Genomic DNA, 23,023 nt, shown 5'->3' on the forward strand with positions numbered 1-23,023 from the left:
AACATTAGAATTGTCTCCAAATTAGAAAACAGAATCTGACTATAAGTTAAACATTAAATTCTAATCTCTTTTGAGAATCTTGCAAATTAATTCCTTCAAGAGTCAGGGAACTCTTATAACTAGTAGGTACTCTATCTTCAAATGTAATACTTTCCTTTAAAAAAAATCTAGAATTAGCATAGATTCATTTTCTCTCTCAAATTTACCTGTTTCTTTACCTGATTTTTACCTAATTCTTCAAACACTGTTCAATTATTTGGTAAGTAATAGCTTACTATCTCAGTCTATCCTATGCCCAATCCACCCCTCCCCCCAAACAACAAAAAACATTTCCACAAAACCCAGAATTCACAATTTATGTTTAATACTGTCTCACGGGGCTTCCCTAGTGGCTCAGATGGTAAAGAATCCACCTGCAATGCAGGAAACCCAGGTTTGATCCATGGGTTGGGAAGATCCCTGTAGAAGGGAATGGCTACCCACTCCAGCATTCTTGTCTAGAGAATTCTAAGGACAGAGGAGCCTGGCAGGTTACAATCATAGGGTCGAAAAGAGTTGGACATGGCTAAGTGACTAATACTAAGTCACACTAACACAGAGATAAGATAAAAAGCATATAGAATATTTATCCTAACAGCAAGATTTCCTTACTGCTTTTAGAATTCAATTAAATTTACTTTTCAAGAACTATACATATCACCATCTATCTTGATATTCACACTGTCTATTAAGGAATATAAGTAAAATAGAAAAACACATACCAACACATATACTTACTTCCTTGTGGTCCATAAAACTTCACTACAAATTCATTGAGTCCTCCTAGGATAGTGACCTCATGCTTACTCTCAATACTAAGGTGGAAGGTAAAGGAAACTACACCGGCTTTATTACCCAGAACTAAAGATGGCACCCCCAAGACATGCCAATTAAAGTGCTACCAACACCTTACAAGAAACCAATCAACTGTGATAATAATTCTGGTAGTTTAAAAGGCAATATATACTCCTGTGAAAAGAATATGAATGAGCTTTAGATTCAGAGAGATTGGTGTTCAAATCCCAGGACTGCCATTTGGTGGGTTTGAGCCTAGACAAAAAAAATGTAAACTCATTCCTCGAGCCTTTTGTTTTTGGCGAATCAGGAAAACACTATTTTACAGACCTCTGTGAAGAATAAATGGGTTAAGTATGTAATATGTGTAAGACTGCATTGTGTATTTAAGTAAATGAAAAACAGGAACTTAATTTTAGCTTTTCTCCCCTCTGTTTTCTCTCCACCCAACCTCTCCCCAATGATCCTTTAACATAAATCCAGTGTTCCCTTTAGTCAAATTCAAGCATTCAGGAAAAACACTGATTTTCCTGAACTGGAAATGCGCACCTAAAATTACAGATTTTCTAAGGAAGTCCTGATAATTTTCTCCCTGGCTTAGAGAATAATTGAAACAACTAGTGATATAACTGTGCTATAAGTAGCACTGCCAAATGCAAAAAAAAAACAGCAAAAAAAAAAAATATATATATATATATATATATTTTTTTTTTTTTAAACTTTGTGTGTAGTATTTATTTTCAGCTACTCTTTTCCTCGCTCACAAACCTCTATCCTCCTTACACTGGCCTCTAGTTTTTTATGTGTTCAGGGGCTCGAATCACAGAGCACTGGCACTTCTGTGTTCTCTTCCTCATCAATTTTGTGTGTCTGGGACTCACTCCTTTAAGGTACTAAGATTCAATTACAGAAACCAAAATAACCCATTTCTAGATGATAGGGCTTCTGGTCTAATTTCTGTTTTGTCTGTGCTTTGTGGTCTAACCCAATAAGGACTTTAGTGATAAAATTTTTAGGTGGTGGGGGCTCTGGGGAACTCTCAAATCCCATTGGAACATTAAAAAAAAAAACAAAAAAAAAAACCCCACCACAACAAGATATGACAGACTGGACTCTTCTTTCTCAATCAGAAGTACAAATTACATTTTAATTATGTATACTATTATACAAAAAGAAAAATGCCAAATAAATTTTAAGCAACCTCTTAAATAGAGAAAAATGTTATTTTTTAAGGCTTGAAATTTGACTCTCCAAATCCTCTGTCCTGTAGGTCACAGAACAGAGGTCAGGTGTATTTTTGGCAAAGTCCTTGCTTAAGAGCAACTAGAGATATTAAGTAAGATAATGTAGTCTATTTGATCTCATTCTTTTCTAAACAAAAACTAACTACTTTTAATAACATGCACACTGAAAGAATTCAAATAGCAACCACATTGGAAAACTGGCTTCATTTCTCATGGTCAGATGACACATGAATGCAAGATTTGGTGTACTAACTTCTTCCTGGCCAGTCACACTCTGACATCCCCCTACAAATATTCCAAAGCTAATGCTAATGTAGTAAGTTAAAGTAAGTGCTTGATTTAAAACAAAAAAAGCCAAAACAGCTCCCTTGCATTAGTGAAAGAAAAAGTCAAATCTAGTTACAGTAAACAAAATTAAATACAAACAATTAAGTTCTCAAACAAACAAAAACATTTTGGAGATAAAAAGGCTTAAGAATGACACCAAAGGCAGAAACCACAGAGGGAAAAATTAGCAGATGCAAGCACACATACACATTTAAAACTTCTTTATAATAAAAAACAAAGGACAAGGCACAAACTAGGTAGAAAAGGCCAGAACAGCCAAGTTAAGAAAACTGGAATTAAGCTATAAAAAGCCCAACTCATTAAAGTAGTTTAAAAATGAGATATTTTCCATTATTAATTGATAGAGATGAAAGAGCTAGATAAAACCCAGTGTTCAGTGGAGTATATATTAGCATTCCTGAGAACAAAATTTAAGCCCTATACTCTAAAACTTAAAATGAATTTATTCTTTCACTCAAATTTCACATCTTTGAAGCTATTTAAAAAAAACCAAAACCCCAACACTGCTGGCAGGAGTGTGATACAGTTTGAACCACTTGAAAACTGTTGGCGTGGTAAGCTGCACACACATATGCCCTATATCCATCAGCACCACTGCTGGTAGACAGGAAGTGCTATGTTCACCAAAATACACGTTTAAGAATGTTCATATAAGGCCTCCCTGGTGGCTTAGTCAAAGAATCCGCCTGTCAACGCAGGAGACAGAGGTTCGATCTCTGGTCCAGGAAGATCCCACATGCCACTGGGCAACTAAGCCCATGCACCAAGCTTGCTGAGCCTGTGCTCTAGAGCCTAGGAACCAAAACTTCTGAAGCCCAGCTGTCCTAGAGCCTGTGCTCAGCAACAATGAGAAGCCCTTGCACTGCAACGAGAGAGTAGCCCCCACCTGCCACAACTGGAGAAAAGCCTGTGAGGCAATAAATAACCCAGCCCAGTCAATAAATTAAAAACAATTTAAAATAGAATGTTCATATAGCACTATTTGTAATATCCAAAAGTTAGGTCACAACCCAAAAGTTCATCAACAATAAAAAGAGTAAATTATAGTACAGCTAGGCTTCTTTGGTGGCTCAGTGAGAGAGAATCTGCCTGCTAGTGAAGGAGACGTGGATTCGATCTCTGGGTCAGGAGTATCCCCTGGAGAAGGAAATGGCAACCCATTCCAGCATTCTTGCCTGGGAAAACCCCAGGGACAGAGGAGCCTGGTGGCCTACAGTCCGTGGGGTCACAAAGGAATCAGACACGACTCAGCGACTAAACAACAACAGTGGTACAGTCACCCAACAGAATATCACATGGCAAGAAAAATGAACCTGGAACATCCCTGGTGGTCCGGTGGCTACGACTCTATACTTCCAACATAGGGGGTGAGGGTTTGATCCCTGCTGGGGGAACTAAGATCCCACATGCCCTACAGCATAGTCAGAAAAACAAACAAACAAACAAAAACAGTAACGACCACTACAAGTAAATGGATGAACTCTCACAGACATTACAGTTGAGTAAAGGAAGCCAGATACCAAAGAGCACATACAGTATGATTCCATTTACACCCAGTTCAAACCGGCTAAGTGAGTCAAGATGTTAGAAATTAGGACAGCTACCCCCTAGTGGGAACTGTGGTCATTGTAAAGCGGTTTGAGGGGGACTTCTAGAGTGCGGATTACACGTTTACAATTCCATTTATCAGTGAGCTACAAAAATGATTTGTGCACTTTCTGTGTATCTATTTAATTAAAAAGTGTACTAAAAGTAAGACTATCTGATGCATGTACAATATTTTTTACCTTAAATTTTTAAAATGAAAATAATTTTTTTGTCTTGAATTTCTCCTTTGGCCATGCCACGTGGCTTGTGGGATCTCAGTTCCCCAACTAGGGATCGAACCCAGGCCTTCAGCAGTGAAAGCACAGAGTTCTAACCACTGGACTGCCAGGGAAGTCCATAATTTAAGTATTTATCAATAGGAAACTGGTTGAAAGAATTATAAGCCATTTATACAAGAGGCTGTTATTAGTGTCTATTAGTGTATACTAGTGCCTTTTCACCATCTAGAGCTCCTCTAATATATGTTTCGGTTTAATTGGGATGTATCCAGAAGTAGTCAAAATGAATATACTATAGTGCCACATAGATATCTCAGATATTAAACTAAAAAAACTGCAAGGATAATAATGGAATAAGGTAGAGGATTAAATGAGTTTAACAAAAGAAGTCAAACTAATTTTACAATATAAAAATCCATAGAAGCAGCATTCCATACCAGACCTAATTTGCTATGAATGACATTGATCTACAGCAATTAGTTAATTAATCATTTAAAAGTGTAAGCTATCTACATGAATGTCCCCTCTAGAAAATTGAAGATATCTTTTCTATCCTTTAGGTAGATGCAGTAAATGTGAGTTTCTTCCATTTTGTGATCTGTCTGGGATTAGTCTATGCTTTTAACTATTTTCCAAAGAAGATTCTCCTTTCGAAAACGTCATGTTAAAATGAGATTAGAAATTGATGCTCCAAATTTCCTCTTTCCCAGGATCCCTGGTAGAACCCACATTCCAGATATACTGCGTCTGTCTTTAATTACACATTATACTGTAAATTAAAGAGTTCTTATAGTCCATTTCATATGAAAAGCTAAAAGTAAACTGAAAGAAACCTTTACACACTTCTACAAAGTTGGTAAAATGAAGAAGCCATGCTAAATTTATGCTGCCTTGCAATGGTACAGACACTAAATCAGATGGGAAAAAAAAAAAGAATTTTTAAGTTTAGTTGAAAGAAAAACACTGAGTTAAAAATAAGTCATTCCATCACCATGAATGAATGACTTGCCCACAAAAACTGTAAAATTACTTGACTACTGTTACCATGTGTATTTACAGTACAGGCCATGAGTTTCTTTCTGCTCTCTGCTGTAAAGTCAAGGGCGAGGAAGGCAAATGAGAAGGCAGGTTACAATGACAAAAATAATGATCTATTTTGGATATGTGCTGGTCAGACTAGTAGCCTGGCGGGAACTCACTAGAAGGTTCCTTCATTACTGTCTCACTTTCAAAGTCTGAAAATATAAGACACCCTTCAGATACTGTTCTGGTAAAAATATGTTAAATTCATAAAACCTGCATTTTACTCACCTCTAAGTTATTTGTAAAATATTGCTTTTTACTTACTTAGTGTTTCACTATTAAGGAATATCAGCATTTTCAGTAGAATAATGATCAACATTCCCAGGAACCCAAGTTCATTTCACTTTTAAAATGCCAGCCACCCACCACTTTATTTTCCCTGAATGGCATTATGATTATACAATCTAATATTTAAAGGTTAATGCCAAACTGTCAAGAGACAACTGACATTCTTGGCAAAACGTGTCTATTGGGATTTTAGAAATGATTTTTATGTAGTTCTGGGATTTTCCAAAAAGCGAGCCAAGGGGATTCAGACAGCATAGTTTCCTAAATTTGCTGATAATGAGTTACTAGGATAAAAGATGGTGACTTCCCTGAGCTGTGTCTATGGCACTAAGTGACCAGGATAAAGAATGGGCTGCTTCTGTGAAGAAGGTAAAAGCTATTTGCATGGCTTTCTATCTACATGTTCAGATCAGTCTGCTTCCAACTCTCCTTGAGAGTAACTACATTACGAAAGTTGAAGAAACTAGGCAACTTTCTCTATCTAGTTTTCTTGATAAAAATATGGTATGTCTACTAATCAAGTAATGTTCAAAAATAACAAAGATAATACTTTGGGGGTTATGTTTACAAAGAATCCTTCTCCTTTAGAGATATAAATTGAAATATTAATTAAAATGTATGTGTAGGATTTACTTCAAAATAACTCATTTAGGAGAGAGAGGTACACAAGAAAGGACACTGACCTTGAGTCAACAATTACTGAATGTGATGATGAGTACATGGGGGTTCATTATACGTTCTCTCTCATTTGAAATTTTGTTATAAGTTCTGAAAAGGTAATGTAGTCAGTTATCAGAACTTTAGTATTTAACAAGCATGACAATTTAGAAGAACTTAGCTACTGTAGCTCTCTTAAGAGCTTACAAAATAATCCAACACTTTCCTGAAGTCCAATATTTAGTTTGAGGAAGAAAAAAATTAGCAAATGATCAGGTCTTCCCTGGTAGTCCAGTGGTTAGGTTTCCACACTTCCACTGCAGGGAGCACAGGCTGGATCCCTGGTCAAGGAACTAAGATCCTGAGTGCTGTGTGGTGAGGCCCCAAAACAAAAAAATTTAGCAAGTGATCTAGTACTTAAGAAAACGAAGACTTCATATTGAAAGAGAAGAATACTGTGTCAAGACAGTCAAATTCTAGAAGAATCAAATTTAAGTGAATTCAAAAGGATGTCTAAGAAAAATCTAACCACAATGAAGGAAGATGAGCATGGCTTTTGCATATTCATGACAAACAGCCTTGGGGCAAAATAATAATTACAGACATGGCTTTGCTTAAATTATAAGAAAAAAACTGGTCATGTGTAATATCAAAAAGGCTCCTTGTTGAGATCAAAGTTTAAATTTTTTAAAAAAGTTTCTAAATGTTTGTGTTCTTTGTAGTAAGAGGAAGGGAGACTTCTATTCAAAGGAGAAATAATAAAAACAGCAGAAATAAAAGCTACTGAGAAAATAAGCATAGGGCAAAAAAGATGAAAGGTAGCAAGAGGGAAATATACACACACAATGTACAATACAATGTGTAATACAATGTCAAAAGGAATCACCAAAACAATATATTTGTGCCTTATCTCTTAAGCTCAGCAGTTTTACTCCTTGTATTTTCCACCCCCTGTGAAATATTTATGCTTTCTACATTACTTAACAGAAATCTATAAGCTGGGCTATGGAGAGTATAATGTTAACATCTATTAAATTCACAAAGATCACAGGCTTTAATTTCTACTGAAATGTTATGCTACACATGTCCCACACACATACTACAAGGCAAACAAAAACCACTCTGAAACTAACCTGCCTTCAAGAAGCTTAAATTTTAGCAAAAGAACGTAAGATCTGTGTAAGTAAACGCAAAAAAAGTTTGCATAAAGTATATTAGAGTTTAGAGTAGAAAGAGTACAGCGAGGTAGAGACAGAGACAGATGGTTTGCTATGGAAAGGCAGGATTGCTGCTATACAGTACTACAAAATACAATGACGCCCTTTAAGAAATATACTTTTCCTGAAATAAAAATTTCCCATACTCTTAGTTGAAGAGATTGGCAGGTTCTTTTCCTAGTTTGTCTTCCTTCTTTTTTTTTTTTTTTGTCTTCCTTCTTTAGCCACATTTGAGAGCTGTCACTGGGCTACCATTCCTTAAAATGGATCTATGGTAGGTTATAAAAATCAGATAACCAAAGTTCATGAAATTTTATTTTTTAAAAAAGGGTAAGTAATTCTAAGTAAGACATTCTCCAACACATAATTTTTAGCTGTACGTTTTCAGGTTTAAAGCGGGCCAGACAACTCTGGAGGGAAGTGTGTGCTCAGTTGTGTCCGACTCTTTACAACCCCACGGACTGGAGCCCACCAAGCTCCTGAGCCCACGGGATGTTACAGGCAAGAACACTGGAGTGGGCTGCCATTCCTTTCTCCAGATCTTCTCAATTCAGGGCCTGAACCCACATCTCTTGTGTCTCCCGCATTGACCGGCGGTTTCTTTATCACTAGTGCCAGCTGGGAAGCCCGACGCGTGGTACCGGCGGGGACATGGCTTACTTTACAATAGTTTCTTCCGGGAATTCCCGGGCACCCCAGTGGTTAGGTCTGTGTTTCCTGTGCAGGGGGCACAGGTTTGATCCCTGGTTGGGGAACTAAGATCCTACAAGGCACACGGTGCAGCCAAAATTAAAAAAAAAAAAAAAAAACACAACAACACCTTCTTCAAAATAAATATATATTGTCTGGAAGTAAGTAAAGCAAAAAATTTGACAACTTACTATGATATACTGAACACTGAAAGACTCGTTATCTAAATGGCAAAAAGTAGCATGCATGATTTCTTAAATTTAACAAAGATAGTCCAAAAATTAAGTTAAAAACCAAGCATGTTCCTTACCACCCAGCAGTCTATAAATTACACTATCCTTTGCAGTTTTTCTGTGTGTGGGTATTTTTTTCATCTCAAGTTTATGCTTTTACTTAAAGCTTCCATGTCAGATACCAAAGCAAACACCGGCAAGACCTAAGTAAATGTTATTTTTTTTAATGGGAAAATCATTATAACTTAGCTCTTCCCTAGAAGCATTATTCTGCTACTAGGTTCCCAAATAATAAAGGAAAAAACTCAAAAGAAAAATTAAGAGTCATATGTTATGGAAAATAATTTTTTTCAGGTGGGTTTTAGAAAAAGGAAGTGTATCAGAAAGACACATAAGAAATCTAAGCCCCAATTCAACTCCACAAAATTTTTTATACAGCAGATTTACAAAGTCACATAGTCAAAGATGACCCAGATGCAGAAGTGAGATAAAGCAAAGGGAAATATGGAAAAACAATGATGCCATCTTGAGACCAAGAAAACATAGTCAAAACAGAAATAAGATTTACATTTTCTAAAAAGCTTGAAAAACTAGAAATTTTTCTTAAAAGTTCAAATTCAGGTTAACCACCTAAAAATATTTAGAAGGCTACTGACAAAATTGCAACAGCACTTTAATATACAAATTTTGATGCTTTGCTATTTTATGGCAACAACACATTTTTTCATTATTAACTAAAAATGTATAAATCCATGCATACAAACTGATAATGTACTATCTAATAGTATATTACTCTTAAATAACTCACAAAATTTTTCATAGTTTGGTTTGTTACAGCTTGATTCACAGTATGTTAAAAATAAATCACTGAAAAAAAAAAAAGAAAAAAAAATAATAAATCACTGTCCTAGTGTGATAATGTCATTACAGTTATTTAAGAAAATATTCGTATTTTTAAGAGGGCCTACTGATAGATGCAGGTAACAGTGTCTGGGATTTGCCCCAAAATATTTCAGAAAGAAGAGAAACAGATGTGGGAGAAAATACTGATAATTAACAAAATTTCAATTTGGGTAATGGGCATTCATTAAACCTTTAGTTTTGTGTACACTTGAACATCTTAATGAAATTATTTTTCTTTAATATCCAATACTTATCCTTTTTTTTAATCAGAAGACTATATATATATTTGCACTCTACTTCTGTGGAAAGGGGTACTCTACTTCTACTACTGTCAAAGAACTAAATCAGCAGGTTAAATGTCCAATTTAAATCTGCAAACTTGGAATACACCTCTGAACTGCAGAGAAGAAAATAAAAGACTGGCAAGATTTTCAAGTCACAGAACATTTCTGAGATATCAAGTCCATAATGAAAATCAAAACCAATGATCTAGAGAAATTGTTTAAAAAAAAAAAAACTGGGAAAAATTTTAGAGATAGGACACATAGAAAGATTGCTATTTTTAGTCACTAAGTTGTATCTGAATCTTTACCCCATGGACTGTAGCCCGGCAGGCTCCTCTGTCCATGGGATTTCCCAGCCAAGAATACTAGAGTGGGTTGCCATTTCCTTCCCCAGGGTATCTTCCCGACCCAAGGATTCAACCCGCATCTTCTGCTTGGCAGGCACTGAAAGATACCAGTACTTAATTACAATCTCCAGTTCTCCTGTCCTCAGTATGGAAGTCCATGAAACCATGCTCCACATGCCACAGAAGGAAACAGAAAGAACCCTGTCATTGCAAAGGCATACTACCTAATCACAGCAGGCTGGAAAAGAAGCACTTGAATCACAGACTTACAGATGACAACCGTACCTGAACACTTCAGAGTCACAGGCAACATGTAATTTCCCCAGAGATGATAAAGAAACATGAGTGGTCATCTGCAAAATCTTAATGGAAACATCTATTTAAAACACATTCCACCTTCTCTTCTGGGCTGTATGCTACTTCACCAAGCCATCCACAGTGCAGGGCAATGTACATCATGAAGCAACTTCTCAGTAAGAAGCTAATATGGATTTATGGAGTATCTATGCAGTATATTTGTATTCATATTTCCAGCATTCTTCTCTTCTCAGAAAATCCTTGAGAACCTACTTCCTCTGTTGGTTTTAAATGTAGCAGAGCAGTTTTTACCCTAACACCTGACATATAGACTACAATGCCAATCAATTAAAATAAAATTAAGTTACGTGTTTGATAATCCCTACCCACAGATATTCTAATCAAGGCATATGCATTCACAGTGAGCAGCAACATTTTAAAGGAAATATTTTCTCTGCACTCTCCAAGTGACATACAGAATATTACAACTGCAAAGTGATGTGCAACAATTAATACTGAGCAGTGGTACCCATTCAGGAGATGAAGATTACAGACAAGTGAGAAACAGTGGATCACAGAAATGAGGAGATCTTAGGTATCAATGTAGTCAGTCATCCTCTTAAAAAAAAAAAAAGAAAAAAGAACAGTCAACACATCTTGAGGTCATGGAGCTACAGATGGAAAGACCTAGATGTGCAACCCAGGCCATGGCTCTTCTTCCTTCCCTCTCGGCACTGGCTAATTACAAGCTTGTGTCTCTGGAGACCAGTGTTTCCCCATCATAATTTTATGACTTCAATAATCCCAAGGAAAATTTCTTAAAGCAAGCTCTTTAAAACAAATGCCTGTAAACCCAGGCAAGAGGGGAAGATCACAACTGGCTTGCTCTTACAAATCACTGCTCCAGAGCCTGGTCTCAGAGCCTCCTCACCCCATGGTTCTTTCCCAGAACATGAAGGACCAACGCCTGCCATTCACTTTACTTCTTCCACGTTCACTGGGCAAAGCAGGTGTCAAGTGTTAACAACAACTTTGACTTCATAAAAATTATAAATTGGAAGTAAGCAGCACAGACTCAGGCTTTTTAAAGCAATATATGTATACAAAGGAAACAGTAACACGTTCAAGATCATTGTCAAGATTTTACACTGAAAAAGGCAGAACTACAGATAAATACACTGGATAGGATGCTAAATTAAAGTACAATCCACCATGTAGAGAACTCTGCATTCCAAAGCAAATGAATGTGCCTTCATTCAGTTGAGCCCAGTCTCCATTGCCCATTTGGAAGACTTATGAGAGGTAATAGCTCTGTTGGAAATTTAATAAAGGCTTAGATAAAGTGTGGGGAAGAAAAGGATTAAAAAGTAATCTAAAGTAATATAGAAAATAGCATTGTCTTCTCGACTGAAATTCTGCTTAAAAACTATAGTATATAAAAGGGTATTGAGTAGGCAAATGTCCTATTTGATAAGATCAAGTAGCTATTACAAGTTGCCTTCATTTATTACCTTTATACATAATTAGAATGAAAAAAACTGGGATAAAAAATTTCAACAGAAACTGGAATGCTGCTTTAAAAAAAAGTCCATACTGAAAATAAACAAAAGAAACTTTAAAATGGTGGAAATGGTGGGGTGGCGGGGGGGAGCCGCTTTTAGAGAAATATCCTGCCATAAGAAAATAACCCCAATATGACTGAACAGTAGAAAACCCTGGAAAGTCAAGAGATGTGAGGTGAAAGTGAACTGTAAGCTAGGTATGCAATGTGATACAAGGGAGGTTGCAGCTATTTAAAGCACCATACAAGTAACAGGTGACAGAGCTGAGAAAGGAAGTTTTCTTGCCATGCTAGTGAGCTTGCTAGCTTGAGACCAACAGAAATGATTAGTGCATAGTAAGAAATGGGTTGGTGCGTACAATGAAGAGACATGGGAATGATAAATGAGTGATATGGAAGCTAGTTTAATAATAATTTAAACAGAAGTTTGAGATTTAAATGTATACAAACAGTAAAGAGAATAAAGGCTATATTGCTATGAGTCATTGCTAGGAAATTAAAAAGTCAAGGTTCTTATAAGGATTACTTCCTGGATAATTAAACAATGTGGAAAAAAACCAAGCTATTGAGCAAAACAAGAAAAAATAAACCCAGACATACACAAGAGTGGGTGTATATATAGTAAGAAAATCTGGCACTGAAAAGGTGACAAAACTATTAGGTTTCCCTCTCCTGTGTTTATACCATGGGGACAAGTAGGATTGATAGGCTCAGGTGCCACTAAGTGAGACAGTTTTCTGGTCCCACAATCACAGGGCAGAGTGCAGTTCTGAGAACACCTTACAGTACCACTAAATAATCTCTTGCGGTAAAGCACTGAGTTTTAGGCTTTTAAAAATTTGTCTTTTAAAATGTGACTGGGGCATAAAGCAGCGTCCCCATTCCCCTCTCTAATGCCACTGCCCAGATATCACTACTGTTTATATTAATGCTTATATATACACACATTAACATCATCATGTACACCCAGACACACAGGTGTAAACTCTTCTATAAACACCTTTCTTTGGGTTATACACAGAGAACATCTTTATTACTACATATAGACCTAAGCTCCCTTAAAAAAATGCCTGTGAAATACCCCTGTACTATACATTAAATAACTGAGCATCCATTAGTGAAGAGTAGGTTGTTGCTGGTATTTTGCTATTACAATGTTATAATGAACATCTCAACACATGAATCTTGCTGTACTTTTGCTGGTGCCTAAATATCCTTCAAAAAAGGTTGCATACAATCACTTTATAACACCATCATATGAGCCAAACTGTTTTCCTGATACTCTCACCAGAATTGGCACTCAAGCTTTTAAAGTGAAACAAAGTTAATCTTTAAAAACTACCCCAATTGCATCTGAGCTTCAAATTGGCCAGTGCTCTTTCTCACCAATTCAAGTGTGGCCCTGGCTGGGTCACCCAGAGGAAAAGGATCCAGCGTGTTGGACAAAAAAACTGAAAACAAGGCAAGTTTGGTCTGACATGGCATCACTCAGTTAAATGATGGGAGTAGTACCTTGCTTATTTCTCTAAATACTTAAATCATTTATACTTTTACTTATCCCCTCAAGTAGAATGTAAAGTTAACTTCTTATTTCTTGGGTGCTTCTGATATTTTAAATAGCTCCCCTTAGACCAAACTACTTTTGCTGTTACAGCATACAAAATAATGAATTCTCACAAAAGAATTACAGAACGGAATCCCTCAACAACAGATATTCAACATTCAAAGAACTATGTTAGTCTCCAACTTACTAAAAGACACAGTTTACCCCTGACTACAAAAAACAAAAGATCTCGTAATAATGAGCATATAAATATTATTCACTGCTAAGCCAAATATCAATAACCTCAGATATGCAGATGAAACCACCCCAATGGCATAAAGTGAAGAAGAGCTAAAGAGCCTCTTGATGTGAAGAAGTTGGCTTAAAGCTCAACATTCAGAAAACCAAGATCGTGGCATCCGGTCCCATCACTTCATGGCAAATAGATGGGGAAACAGTGGAAACAGTGGCTGACTTTATTTTTTTGGGCTCCAAAATCACTGCAGATGGTGATTGCAGCCATGAAATTAAAAGACACTTACTCCTTGGAAGAAGAGTTATGACCAACCTAGATAGCATATTAAAAAGTAGAGACATTACTTTGTCAACAAAGGTCCATCTAGTCAAGGCTATGGTTTTTCCAGTAGTCATGTATGGATGTGAGAGTTGGACTATAAAGAAAGCTGAAGGCAAAAGAATTGATGGTTTTGAACTGTGGTGTTGGAGAAGACTCTTGAGAGGCCCTTGGACTGCAAGGAGATCCAACCAGTCCATCCTAAAGAAGATCAGTCCTGGGTGTTCATTGGAAGGACTAATGTTGAAGCTGAAACTCCAATACTTTGGCCACCTGATGCGAAGAGTTAACTCATTTGAAAAGACCCTGATGCTGAGAAAGATTGAGGGCAGGAAGAGAAGCGGACGACAGATGATGAGATGGTTGGATGGCATCACTGACTCAATGGACATGGGTTTGGGTGGACTCCGGGAGTTGGTGATGGACAGGGAGGCCTAGAGTGCTGCGGTTCATGGGGTCACAAAGAGTCAGACACGACTGAGCAACTGAAATGAACTTAAGCCACACAGTACTATAAGATTTTTTCTTTTCAGGATTTCTTTTCCCCAAAGAAATAATCACCACCCTAAAAACACTAAGCAAACAAGAAATAAATGTATCTATCATTATTTGTCCTTCAACTCTGACAGACTGTCTCTTGATGATTAAACCCATCAAGATGAGCATTTGAGTATCTGCATTTGAATGTTTTCCCTCAAAAATTTACCTTCCCCACACTTTGGGCTTGATCAGGTAGCATGTGTTCCCCAAGTATATGCTGGCTAGACAGCCAAGGAAGGTGACTCATGAATATCCCAGCTGACAGAAAGGAAGCTGCCCAGGGATCAATACCTGACTGTATTCTGCCAAGTGTAATGAAGAATTTTTCTGTTAAAACCACTATGATTACTTTAATAGCAAGAGACAATATCCAGTGTCAGCATTATGCAGATAGTAAAATCCAGGGCTGACAGGACAGTAGAGAATTCTCACCAACCTCTGCCACTCAGTTTCACCACATCACTGGGTTGCAAAGTTCCAGTTCCCCAAAGGAAGAGGGCTCTTTTCCAGGAATAGAGATTTCACAATAATACTGTCTGGAATTCTAGTGGTTAGAGAGTGGGCTCATTAGTGTGAATCCCCAGATGCCATACGGGTCTTGGGCAGGTCACTTAACCTCTCTGTGCCTTCATTTGCCTCAATGCACAAAGAAAGCAACAGCAAATATATCGTAGGATTAAGGTTAAGGCTCAGTATTTGCTATTATCATTAATACTTCCAAGACAGTGACCTCAGATTTAACAAGGTACATCTATTCATCTAATCTACCTTAGCTACTAACCTACAAAGCTAAAATTACAGCTCTTCAATCTTGAGAAGAGTTAAGCATATAATGACTTTTTACCTTTAATATGCCTACGTCCTTAATAATATTGATGTTAGCAACTGCTAATGAGGGGATTATTAACCTATAATTTGTTCCAAAGATAGCATTCAGCCCAATTTCTATGCCGATGCAGCCCCTCCCCAATTTAAGAAATTGCTACTTCCCCTTTAGTCACAAATATTAACATCTAGCCCTTCAACACTTACAACGCTCTGAGCACCATTCTAAGCCTTTCGTACTAACTTACAACCCTCACAACAGCCCAGGGAGACAAGTTGTTATTACAAAAAGACAGACTAAGTAACCCTCTCAGGCTCACACAGCCAGCAAGTTGTAGAGCAGGGGCTGAAACCCTGGCAGCCTAGTTCAAGTCTGTGCTCTTCTTAGCCACTCAACACTGTCTATATAGACCAGAGCTTTTGGAGAAGGGTGGAGCGTGCTCGGTCTTGTCTTGATTTAGGAAGATTAACTCCGGCAAGGTGCAGAAATGTCTGGGAGCCAGTGATGGGAAGGCCAGCTGGGATCTGATCAGCAAAAACAGGGAGGAGATGACAGGGAACAGGAGGATAGAGAGGAAGCCACGTTTCAAAGAGATTTCTAAGAGCTGAATGAACTTTATGACAAATTATACGTGAGGGGAGAGAGGACTTGGTGCTGAAATAGTAGGTGGATCAGCAGAAAATATGATAGTAAGACTAAGTGAAAAATTTTCAATGATACAGAAGGCTAAACTGTCTATATTCTAGGTTCCCTAGGGAGATAAATTTAGGCATAAAAAGGAACTTCCTATGAGTGTTTGGCCAACTGTAAGCTATTTTTCACACATGAGACTGAAATTCTCAGTTCTCTTTCAATCATTATTTGTGAAAATTAACTTTCCAGGAAAGAATACACAAAAAGAACATCTAGAATCACAAGTTCTAACAAATAATGATGAATCCAGTTGCAAACAAATCTTAACCTGTGTGAATCACCGTATGAACAGCTGTCTTATTTTACTCATCCGAACCCATAATAAAACTGACACACTCATGCCCTATTCTGCCTGCCTTTCTAGCTATGCTGGTCTTTCATTTCCCTGCAATACAAGCTCTTGCCCTTCTCAGCGCCTCTGCAATGGCTACTTCTGGCTAGCCTTGACTTCCCTGTTTATACAGATAGTTTGCTTCTTCTTATCCTTTACATTGTGTCTTAAATGCCACTTCCTCAATGACCTTTCTCATCACTCGGAGTATATACCCCAACAGACCCCTAACTATTCTTTACTTCAACCTAAGGTCTGTTTCATTCTAGGTCTTACTAAAGTACTATTTTGTCTAATCTCATTCTCCCTAACCTCCAGAAAATGTAAGTTCCAAGATGGCAGGGAACCTAGTATCTGACTTATTCTTTGTCTGGAGTATGGTGGGTGCTCAGCAAACACTGTTTAAAGTAAATAAAGTGAGTGCCAGGCCCATGGCTACAGAGTGGGATCTGCTCTCAGAGAGCTCAAGCTCGCGTGGGGGAACAGACAGACAACCAACTACCAAGTAGTGAAGTGAGTGAGTGTTATGGTAAGGGTTACCCAGAGGTACTACAGAGGAGTACAGAGGATGCTCTAAATTCAGGAGGGTGGGGAATAGAGAGGGTGTTTTCAGGAGGTAATGATGCCAGCTGAACCCAAGGGGAGATGAGCCTTTTGCTCTTGGCAGCTACAATGAAGTTTTCTCTAAACATAAGAAATAAGAAGGCCCTCAAAGTTCAACTCAAGATCAACACATAATGGCTAATAAGAGGGAGGCACAAGCCATCTAAAACAGAAAGCCTGGTTTGCTGCATAACAAGATTCAAGCAGAGCCAGAAAGAATGTATTTAAATATGTAGAGACACAAGGTATTCAGTGACTTCCCTGGGGGTCTGGTGGCTAAAACTCCCCGCTCCCAGTGCAGGGAGCCCAGTTCAACTACTGGTCTAGGAACTAGATCTCACATGCTGCAACTAAGACCCAGGAAGACCAAATAAATATGTATTTTTTAAAAAAAAAAAAAAAGAAAGAAAGAAGGTATTCAATAGCAAGGGTCTGCCCTCCAAGCACTGAAGAACAATGGAAAAGAGAAAGGCTGGCAGGGGCCACTGAAGTAACTGGGCAGCAGAGGAGGACCTTTTGCTCACGGATAAGTTTTTTGGTCACAAAGGATCTTCCTGTTTGTTATGAGACGGACGGTAGCATCATTCGATCATGATAAGCCATTAAATACTTGATTCACGGCATCGCTTTTGTTCTGACTCCTTCTCGGATAACATTCTAATTATGGTATGGGCTTCTAGCTATGTCTAGCAGAGAATACACTGAAAATTATATACTAGCTTTCCAATTTCAGACTCACGAGTTTGGTTAGCCTGAGGCCAGGGAAATGGTTCTTCTCTGAGTTCACCCCCCAATTAAAAGACTCTCCCAACAAAGCATGAGGTTAGCCTATCTTCAAACAGAGTCAAGGAAAAGGATTTAAGGAAAATGTTGAGGTGGATCTGACTGATAGGGAAGGTGAGGGAAGAGGGACATGCCAAGGATGAATCCAAGATTTTAGGCTTAGTTATCTTGGGATGGTTGATACCATTCAGCAAGAAAGCAACAGCAATGAGAGTGGGCATAAGACTTATAGACGATGTACCATTTAGGATATGTTGAATCTGTAGTCTCTGAAGGGTAGGTAACTGGAGATGTCCAGCATGCATTTGGCTATCCAAGGCTGGAACTCCAGAGACACGGAATTTTTAAAATTTGGAGACATTTGTATTTGAGCAATCATAGATGAAAGAACCCAAGAAAGGCATGCCAACTACCAAAAGATGAAGAACCTGAATACATCCATTATTTAAAGGATGGAAGAAAAGAAATCTGCAAGGTAGGCTGTGAAACAGAGAAAGGCACCCATAATTGTCCTAAATATTTGTTAGGTTATCTTTCAATGTCAGATTTCAACAAGCACGTCTCCATTTTTTTTTTTTTAACAGAAAAAGTAAAAGAAAAACAAATTGGTTATAGTAAAGTCGCTAAAAAAGACACAAAAGTTCTTTCAGAATACCATAATATGGCTTCCTGGAACAGGAAGGAAATCAATGAGATACACCCTACTGACTTCTTACTAGGACTCGAAAAAGCGAAATAAGGTTGGTTGAAAGGAACAAAGGCTTTTCTTTTGGGACCTACTTTAAATGTTTTAGTCTTGCCAAGAGTTCAAAGTCCATGATGCTAACCACCTTTGGATGGATGTGTGAGGCAGAGATAAAAGCGCCAATGTGCATCTTAATGACCGACACTGGTTTTGAGAAACTTGACTGCCCATTCATACATTTTTTTTTTCACTCTGACAATCAAACTTTCATCCCCTAAGAGAACTATAATACAGCACAGTACTACTCACCCCAACAGTGTCACTGAGTTGGTGACTGATTTTGAAGAGCCACTGAAAAGTTTACTGTCAACAAGAACAATTTATTAAGTCTTGTTTTTTTTTAAAGCAAAGCCATGTGCTAAAAATTGAGCTGTACAACATTTTCTACCCTATAGCAGTTAACAAGTTTACTAGACAAGACCAAATTACTCCATAAAAAACCTGAGATTTCAACATAGATTGCAAAGTTCAAAGGCCAAACAGCAGTACACTCAAGTCAGATGAGGGCGTAATTACTCAAGACCTGATTGTATATTAGAAAATAGGGTCTAAGCCAGATTTAGAGAAAGGCAAGACAGTCAAGAAAAGAGGCAACGTGAAGTTCCAGCAGTGCTACAAGCACAGTACAGATATAAGCAACGGGACGGATGCAGAAACTGTGCCAGGAATCAGCTGAACAGGTTTTGTTTGGTTCTGTTTTTTTTTTTTTTTTTTTAATAAGAGATTCATGTAGTCGAACTGTAATAAACAAGGCCAGAGAAGCCAACAAGCAGCTAGACAGCTGAGCACAAGACCATGGAGTTTTGTCCTTTATCCTAGGGACAGTGTATGGCCAGTAGTGGTTTTATGCACAGATGGGTGGTGGATGCAAAGCAAGATTTTTGGAAAAATCAATCTGGCAACTGCATGCAGAAGAGGTAGAAGGTAACAAGATCACCGTGTGTTATACATTTGTCAAAACTCACCAAATCTACACTTGAAATTGCCAAAATTTTATGGTATGTATTAGTACATTATACATCTCTAAGGCTAATTTTTGGAAAGCAAAGGACAATCGCCAAGTCAGGAACGAGACAAGCATTAAAAGTACAGGCTGTAAAAGTCCAAACGTTTAGTGACTGAGGTGAATTCAGCAGTGTGCTGAAGCCTGCTGATCACATGCATCTCTTCTCAAGTTCAGTGACCTCCCATCTGTAGTCTAAAATCAGGCATGGTGGAGTATTTATACCTCAAAAATCAGTAACTGCTACAAATAAGGGCTTTATCCCTCCATGGGTGGTGGTTCAGCATTCACCAGCACATCACTTTGTCAATTCTACACAAGGTCTCATATGAATATGGCACTAAATGAAGAGCCCCTCGACACTTTTGTCTAATTCAAAATAATGACATTGTTCTGAAGCACCATTTCTTAATCTTACCATCGACAGATGGTTACCAAAAAAGTATTAAGATTTTAAGAGCCTAACATTTATTTAGTTTCAAGAACTAAAGCACGCCTATGAGTAAGACAGAAACCTTTGTCTGCATCTCTCAATCAAGGTTTTATAGCTATTATGTGGCTGCCCTGGGACTAACACCAATTGATGATGATAATACACAAAAAATTCCAGCATTCACTCCAATATAGTAGAGGCTAATTGCATGGGCCTATTATTGGAATATGCTTTCCAAGTTCAAACTAGTTGCATTTCAATAGAGTTCAGAGGGTTTTCTGGGGAAACCCTACTGTGAAAAGATGAACTTTGTCTTAACAACTTTAGTTTCAAAAACTATTCACTTATAGATGCCTATTTCACATCTCTGAAGCAAAATGGCTCATTTGTTATGTAGATTACTAAGCAGTCACTTAGGAATAAAGAGATTTTTTCTTTAGAGACTCCAGCTAACTACTGGCATAGGCTTACATTCAAAACGAGCAAAGTGTACTCTAAATATGACAGCAAATAATTGTTTGAACCTTTCTGATTTAACTGCAGAAAGTACAAACATGCACCCCCTTCCTATTTTCCAACCCACCTTCCAGGGGCCAACCTGGAGTTCCTCCCAAGAAAGGCTGCCTTTCTATACAGTCTCTAGTGAAAGTGAAAGTCGCTCAGTCGTGTCCAACTCTTTGCAACCCCATGGACTATACAGTCCATGATATTCTCCAGGCCAGAATACTGGAGTGGGTAGCCTTTCCCTTCTCCAGGGGATCTTCCCAATCCAGGGATCACACCCAGGTCTCCCACATTGCAGGTGGATTCTTTACCAGCGGAGCCACAAGGGAAGCCCAAGAATACTGGATGGGTAGCCTATCCCTTCTCCAGCGGATCTTCCCGACCCAGGAATCGACTGGGGTCCTCCTGCACTGCAGGCAGATTCTTTACCAACTGAGCTATGAGGGAAGCCCCATAGAGCCCCTAGGTCACCTGCAAAGCTAAGCAGTCAGGGTCCACAAAGAGGTGGGGTACAACAAAGGGCAAAGGATGATGTTCACTATAGCAGGCAAGCCCTTAGCGAACAGACAAGTTTTGTTTCAAAAGTTCTTTAGTTCATTACTTAAAACTCAGAATGTTACTTTCTCACAAATAAAAGCCAATCAAACTCATCTTTTATTTTCTTGGGCTTCAAAATCATTGCAGATGGTGACTGCAGCCATGAAATTAAAAGATTCTTGCTCTTTGGAAAAAAAGCTATGACCAACCTAGACAGCATATTAAAAAGCAGTGACATTACTTTGCCAACAAAGGTCCATCTAGTCAAAGCTATGGTTTTTCCAGTAGTTATGTACAGATGTGAGAGCTGGACTATAAAGAAAGCTGAGCACTGAAGAATTGATGCTTTTGAACTGTGGTGTTGGAGAAGACTATTCAGAGTCTCACTGACTGCAAGGAGATCCAACCAGTCCATCCTTAAGGAAACCAGTCTTGAATATTCATTGAAAGGACTGATGTTGAAGCTGAAATTCCAATACTTTGGCCACCTGATGCAAAGAACTGACTGACTCACTGGAAAAGACCCCGATGCTGGGAAACATTGAAGGCAGGAGAAGGGGAAGACAGAGGATGAGATGGATGGATGGCATCACCGACTTGATGGACATGAGTAAGCTCCAGGAGATGGTGATGGACGGGGAAGCCTGGCATGCTGCAGTCCATGGGGTCACAAAGAGTCGGACACGACTGAGTGACTGAACTGAACTGAAACTCATCTCTGAAGCACACTATTTTACTTTGAATTGTTAGTCCTCATCTATACCAACATTCCTATTAGAAAGTATATACGCATCCATACTGAGATGCTAACATTATTTGAACCTCACTGTATCTAGAGCCCCTCTCTCAGAAGAAGAGAAGTAGGATACAAGAATCATCATCATGAAGAACTCTGAAATACATGGAAGGAGCAGGGAGAAAACATCAGGTGGGAGGAATAACAATTACCAGGATATTAACATCATCTGCCCCTACTGATAATTGGGTGGGGACAGTGGGTGGTAGGGATTCATCAGACATGTGCACACACTCCTTGAAGCTCCACTGCTCTAGGGAGTGAAGGCCATGAAGAGCCTTGAAGGCCATGCATACAAGGGGATAGTTCTAAGTCCCAGGCCTGTTCACTGAGCATTCTTTGTACCAAAGACCCTAGCCGAAACTTTCCCTTGGATACTTTCCTTAGGCTTTTAATTCCCTTGGAAGAGTAGAAATAAGAACTCCCCAAAAAGGAAAGAAAAATGTACATGTGTCCCTACCTCTTCATTAATGAATATTTACCATTCTTCACAATGTCCAAGCCCAAGTGTACCAGGTACAGTTCTAGCAGCGGGGGACAAAGGTATAAAAGATTCAGGATCTATTCTCCAAGGAGCAGCTTGAAAGAGGTGGGAATTGGATATACAAGCACAAACTGATTATAAAGTGGTAACTGCTGAGGGGAACGCTAAGGGTGCTATTAAAATAATGCAGAAGGCAGGAAAGCATCTAAGGCAAATACGGAGTTGGGGCGTTTGAGGAAGATGCAAGACTTGAAGAGTGGAAATTGACAGCAAAGGACTTCTTAGTAAAGATATAAGAATTCACAGACTGGATAATTTTTGAGAGAATATCGAGGAAAAAAATCCTTGGGAAAAAAAAGATTAGTCATTACAATAAAAATTCAAAGAAGAAAAAAAAAAAGAATAAACCAAAGTTAGCCAAAAGAAGAGAAAGGAACTACACAGACAAGTTAGGAACTGTCCTCTCCAAAGGCTGGCGTGCTGCAAAGTGGGTGCAGCACCGCATCTCAGACTCTCACGATAGGAAGGCAATACCTCTCTACTGAAATGACCTTTACACCAAGGGTAGGCTTTAAACCACAGGGACTGAAGAACAACTGAGGGTTTTTAAGCAGGAAGTGGTATGATCAGATATAATACTAAAAACAGGATCACTCTAGCAGCAAAATGAAAGGCAGACTGGAAGGAGACAGAGGCTAGACACAGGGAGCCCTGAAATGAGGTAATTTGCAACAGTCCAGGTAGATGATGGGAGGCTGAATAAAGCAGTGGTGATATGGATGGGGAGAAGCAGGGCAGTAAAGATTTCAAGGGGGG

General features: G+C 38.4%; 1 protein-coding gene across 2 annotated transcripts in view; it reads right to left on the reverse strand.

The window, feature by feature from the left end:
- The window catches only part of UBE2H (ubiquitin conjugating enzyme E2 H), a 100,611-nt gene that overhangs the window by 43,612 nt on the left and 33,976 nt on the right, over positions 1–23,023 (reverse strand). The window contains exon 2 of one of the 2 annotated variants that reach the window (XM_065938792.1): positions 778–854. In XM_065938792.1, coding sequence (XP_065794864.1) covers positions 778–854 — 77 coding nt within the window. Of the gene's footprint in view, positions 1–761; positions 855–23,023 lie in introns of both variants that reach the window. The other variant, XM_065938793.1, reaches the window with a different exon arrangement.

This window comes from Muntiacus reevesi, chromosome 6, assembly GCF_963930625.1.
Source record: "Muntiacus reevesi chromosome 6, mMunRee1.1, whole genome shotgun sequence".
Taxonomy (NCBI): domain Eukaryota; kingdom Metazoa; phylum Chordata; class Mammalia; order Artiodactyla; family Cervidae; genus Muntiacus; species Muntiacus reevesi.